This window comes from Juglans microcarpa x Juglans regia, chromosome 4D (assembly GCF_004785595.1).
Source record: "Juglans microcarpa x Juglans regia isolate MS1-56 chromosome 4D, Jm3101_v1.0, whole genome shotgun sequence".
NCBI lineage: Eukaryota > Viridiplantae > Streptophyta > Magnoliopsida > Fagales > Juglandaceae > Juglans > Juglans microcarpa x Juglans regia.
Genome location: NC_054600.1, coordinates 8314496 through 8320122, shown reverse-complemented (window position 1 = coordinate 8320122; position 5627 = coordinate 8314496). Strand labels below are relative to the sequence as shown.

At 38.8% G+C, this 5627-nt stretch overlaps 1 protein-coding gene across 1 annotated transcript; it reads right to left on the bottom strand.

Annotated features, from left to right (window-relative positions):
* Positions 1 to 2913: 2913 nt before the first annotated feature.
* On the bottom strand, positions 2914 to 3390 carry LOC121260111. The gene has a single exon (XM_041161960.1). It carries the CDS (start codon positions 3388 to 3390, stop codon positions 2914 to 2916), a length of 477 nt encoding a protein of 158 aa, XP_041017894.1.
* Positions 3391 to 5627: the final 2237 nt, after the last annotated feature.

The window sequence follows — 5627 nt, the reverse complement described above, 5'->3', positions numbered from 1 at the left end:
TAGCTTGACCACAACCTCATTCCTGCTCAACAATCTGTGCACAATTCTCCTCTCCAACCCACATGGCCTTGAAACAAAACTTCTTGTAACACCATGTTTCCATAGGATAGAAATGTTATTAACATTCATAACATAAAGCCCGGTAAAGAGATTCATATCCTGAATTACCTCGTTTATTGAAAAGCATCAAAAACTGAAATGAACATAATTGTTTCAAAACTGAACGTAAAGTGGAAAGACATAAACCCATCCTACAAATGACATAAAAGGATTATAGTTCTTCTGTAAAAATCACTTATTTCTTCCTAAGTCTTTATACTAGATCTACTCCTGGTCATCCAACTCTGCATCATCATAAACACCATCTTAAAAATTAGACATGAAAGAAAGCAGGAAGACAAACAAAAATGAGTCGAATACTCAGTAAAGAACACATCATACTGTAAAATATAATCTGGCATAGCATGGATTTAATTTCTGAAGACTCCTAACAACATACATATAGCATCACAAATTCCCAATCATACACGTAATATAACGTTCTGAAAAACTTCACATATATACATATATCGTCACATATTCACATAGCATATATATATTCATCATTAACATGAGTGGAAGCATACATAATCATGGCAAACATGTAATGTGAATGCATAATAACGTCATAACATGGAGTGAAACAAGCTGGGGTCTGTATTTCACTTAACTTGTACAACATGGAGTGAAACACACTTGGATTCGTGTTCCACTTAACTGAATAACATGGAGTGAAACACGCTTGAGTCCGCGTTTCACTTAACTGAGTAACATGGGGTGAAACACGCTTGAGTCCGTGTTTCATTTAACTGAATAACATGGAGTGAAACACGCTTGAATCTGTATTTCATTTAACTGAATAACATGGAGTGAAACACGTTTGAGTTCGTGCTTCACTTTACTTGTGGTTAACCATGCTTGAGTCCGTGGCACCGTATCATTTCTTATCTTTCTTAATGCATGAGAATTTATTAGACTTTATGAACATTTCTAACTGGCATATTCTTGTACATGGCATATCATAACATGACATAACATGACATATTCTTGTACATGGCATAGCATAGCATGTCATATTCTTGTACATGGTATAGCATGGGATAGCATAACATGGCATTTTCTTATACATAGCATAGCATAACATGACATGACATAATATGCTCTGAACGTTTTATGACATTCCATGGCATACATGATCTAAGTACTACATGAACATGGCATACATGATCTAAGTACTATATGAACATGGCATACATAATCTATGTATTACATGGACATGGCTTGCATAATCTTACTATTCCATTACATGGCATACTTGACTTGAATTACTACATGAACATCTCATGGCTTTCATATGATTTTAGTAACATTCAATCGACCAAACAACTAATTCATTCATTCAAGCATAATCTCATATTTCATCAAAGATCGTAAAAGGAATCTAACCTTGACTTGCCTCTTAGCGTAGCTTAGTTAACCATCATAAGCACATCATATTTTCATACAAAACAATAATATTCACAGTATGCATGCATTTATATAATCATACTATTTACCTCTTAGAGTTGCTTCCTGATTTCCATCTTGTAGTGCGTTACCTATACAAGGTACTCGATGTTACTAATTTTCTAGATAGACATGTCGCAGTTCTTCACGTGATTAAATACAAAATTGGAATTTAACATATTAGTTATCTTGTTTCCATGCAAAATTAATGAATACTTGTAATATATAATTAATCAAGAATGAATAGTTTAGTAGTATAATTGGGTTTAATATAAATCTGCTAGATAAATAGTGTAGAACTAAATCTGAAATTTAAGGTTTTATCATGTAAAAATATATAAATTAAAACAATAATCTAATTAACTCCTAAGTATTGTCTACGTAATATAAGGGATTTTGGCCTACTAACACAAGGAGTTGAAAGGAATAAGGATCAGGCCTAGTATAAGACAAAGCCCATCTAATAGTTTAGCCCTTACAAGAATAAAATTACCAGGCCGAATGGGCCTCAAAGCCCAAGGCCCACTTTAACATCAATGGCAAAAACACAAGTCTGAGAGGAGTTTGTGAGAGGGAAGGTGTTGAGCGATAACATGGAACTCACCGAGGGAAGAAGGCTGAGGCGACGACACCTCTCGGGTGGCTGGAAGTGACCGGCGATGCGATTGAGTCCTCTGGGCAGTTGTGCGACACAAGAGAGGGAGTGAGTTTAGAGAGTTTAGAGAGAGAACTATCAAACTGAAAAACACTAGGGAGAGAAAATGGTGGCCGATGGCGATGGGCTTACTGGAAGGGAGTGGGTGTGACGGGACTAGGTTCGCGGGCAGTTTCTGGCACCGTGGTTGGTGCTCCGACGTCCTAAGGTGGTCGGCTAGGCAGAAAATAAGGCTTATGTGAAAGTGTTCTTCCTTTAGGTATTTCAGTGTGTTTAAAAACAGAAGATTTTTGTGGAGTTTATAAACAATAGGGAGGTGAGCGGCGTGAGTCCTCAGTAGATATGCTAGAATTTGAAGTTGGCTACACTTGGAAAATTATTCCTACGAGGATATGGATTCTGAGAAGATTTTGAAGAGTTGAGTTATGGTTTCAAACTAGGAAACTAATCTAATATGGAAACTAATAGATAACTATACAAAGGTTTTGATAGGGAAGGAAATCACTAATTTACCGTTAGCATATTTCCTAAGATGATAATAAAAGTAAAATAAATAAAATAATAATAATAATAATAATAAAATAAATAATAATAGTTTTAAGCCCTAAATTTGAACCCGTATGTTACAATCTCCCCCCCTTAAAAGAAATCTCGTCCTCGAGATAACGTACCTCAATCGAATAAATATGAATACTTGGTCCTCATGTCCTCTTCTAGCTCCCAGGTGGCCTCTTTTTCTGTGTGGTTGCTCCAAAGCACTTTGACCATTGAAATGGTTTCTTGCGGAGTGCTTGAGCTTTTTGTGCAAGAATTTCGACTGGAAATTCCTCAAAGTTCAGATCCTCGAGGACTTGAAGAGGCTCGTACTCTAGTACATGTGTGGGGTCCAAAACATACCCTCGAAGCAAAGAGACATAGAAAACATCGTGAATAGCCGACAATTGTGGTGGGAGGGCCAACCTGTATGCTGCAGCTCCAATCCTTTCTAGTACATCAAAAAGGCCTAAATATCTCGGACTCATCTTGCCTTTCTTATCGAACCGCATAATTCCCTTCATCGGCGCCACTTTCAAGAATACTTTGCTTCCTACTTCAAATTGCAACTCTCGACGCCTCTGATTTGCATATTTTTTTTGTCGCTCTTGTGCAATGGCGAGCTTCTTCCGGATGACAGCTATTTTCTCATGCATATCATGAATAATCTCATGTCCAAGGATTTTACGTTCTCCCACTTCGTCCTAATAGAGGGGTGACCGGCACTTGCAACTGTAAAGAACTTCATATGGTGCCGCCTAAATGCTCTCTTGGTAACTATTATTGTACGCAAATTCGATCAGAGGTAAGTATTTAATCCAGCTGCCCTTGAAGTCCATTGTGCAGGCTTTAAGCATATCCTCCAATATTTGTATCGTCCTCTCTGACTATCCATCTGTCTGGGGGTGGAAGGCTGTGCTGAGTCAACTTTATCCTTAACTCTTTCTGTACACTCCTCCAAAATGTTGAAGTGAAACGGGTGTCCCTGTCTGATACAATCTTAAAGGGGATTCCGTGTAGTCTGATGATTTCACGTACATATAATTTTGCCAACTTGTCTGTAGAATACGTCATCTGAATCAGAATGAAGTGAGCTATCTTTGACAATTTTTCGACAATTACCCAAGCTGCATCCTTACCTCCTGGGGCCTTAGAAAAACCTGATACAAAATCCACACCAATTTCATCCCATGTCCAAATAGGTATAGGGAGTGGGTGTAATAACCTGGAAGGCCTCTGATGCTCTGCCTTGACCTGCTGGCAAATTAAACACTGAGCCATGTAGCTAGCTATCTCGCGCTTCATACCGCTCCACCAAAACTGTTGCTTCAAATCTCTATACATCTTAGTGCTACCTGGGTGAACGGTATAGAGTGAGCGGTGAGCCTCTCTTAAGATTACCTCTCTAATTTCCTTAACATTTGGAACGTATATTCTTCCCTTGAATCTTAAGGTGCCATCCTCAGATATTGTAAATTCGGGCCTTTTGTCTTCTTGAACCTCTCCTCTGATCTTCACCAAGTCTGAATCATCAGTTTGGGCTGCCTTTATTCGGTCTATCAACGACGATCCCAAGGTCAAACTACTCAATCGAGCCTGTGTATCCATAATCATCTCTATCCCTACCTGCTCCATATCTAATAAAATATGCTTCTATGGGGTATAAATAGTAGAAAGGGTACCGGAGGATGACTTCAAGCTTATAGCATCCGCCACTACATTAGCTTTACCCGGATGGTAGTTGATGTTGCAGTCGTAATCTTTCAAAAGTTCTAACCATTTGTGCTATCTCATATTCAAGTCTCTCTGAGTAAAGAAATACTTTAGGCTCTTATAGTCTATATAAATCTCGCATTTCTCCCCATAGAGGTAGTGTCTTCATAACTTCAAGGCCAACACAACTGCTGCAAGCTCTAGATCATGAGTTGGATAATTCTCTTCGTGACTCTTGAGTTGTCGAGAAGCGTAAGCGATAACCTTCTCATGCTGCATCAAGACACAACCCAATCCCTTCAGAGAAGCATCACTGTAAATAACAAATCTTGTATTGTCCGAGAAAACGGTGAGTACAGGTGTCGTCACTAGTCTCTTCTTCAGCTCTAGAAAGCTTCCTTCATAGTCTTTTGTCCACAAAAACTTCTCATTTTTCCTTGTTAGCTTAGTCATCGGGGCTGCGATACTGGAGAATCCCTTGACAAACCTCCTATAATATCCTACAAGACCTAGGAAGCTTCTGACTTCATTCACATTGGTTGGCTTGGCCCATTTCACAACTGCTTCAATTTTCGTCGGGTCTATTGAAATTCCATCTTTTGACACGACATGTCCCAAAAAAGTAATCTCTTGCAACCAGAAATCACACTTTTTGAATTTTGTGAACAACTGCTGCTTTCTTAATATATGCAACACAACCCTCAAGTGTCCCTCATGTTCTTCTTGGCTTTTGGAGTATATGAGAATATCGTCGATAAAAACAACAACAAACTGATCAACATACTCCCTGAACACTATGTTCATCATGTCCATGAAAGCTACTGAAGCGTTCGTCAAACCAAATGGCATGACTAAAAACTCATAGTGTCCGTAGCGTGTTCTAAATGTCGTCTTCGAAATTTCAGCTTGATCTTAAGTTGGTGGTAACCTGATTGTAGATCTATCTTGGAGAAAACTTGGGCCCCCTGTAACTGGTCAAATAAATCATCAATCCTAGGTAGTGGGTACTTGTTTTTAATTGTCACCCAGTTCAGCTCTCGATAGTCAATACAAAGTCGCATAGAACCATCCTTCTTTTTCACAAATAGGACTAGTGCGCCCCATGGTGACACACTAGGGCGAATATAACCCTTCTCCAACAACTCCTGCAATTGCTCCTTAAGCTCATTTAGCTCCACAG

What these genes read in the sequence shown, in the direction of transcription:
- LOC121260111 (XM_041161960.1), bottom strand. Translation starts at nt 3,390, where the DNA reads ATGCATGAGAAAATAGCTGTCATCCGGAAGAAGCTCGCCATTGCACAA.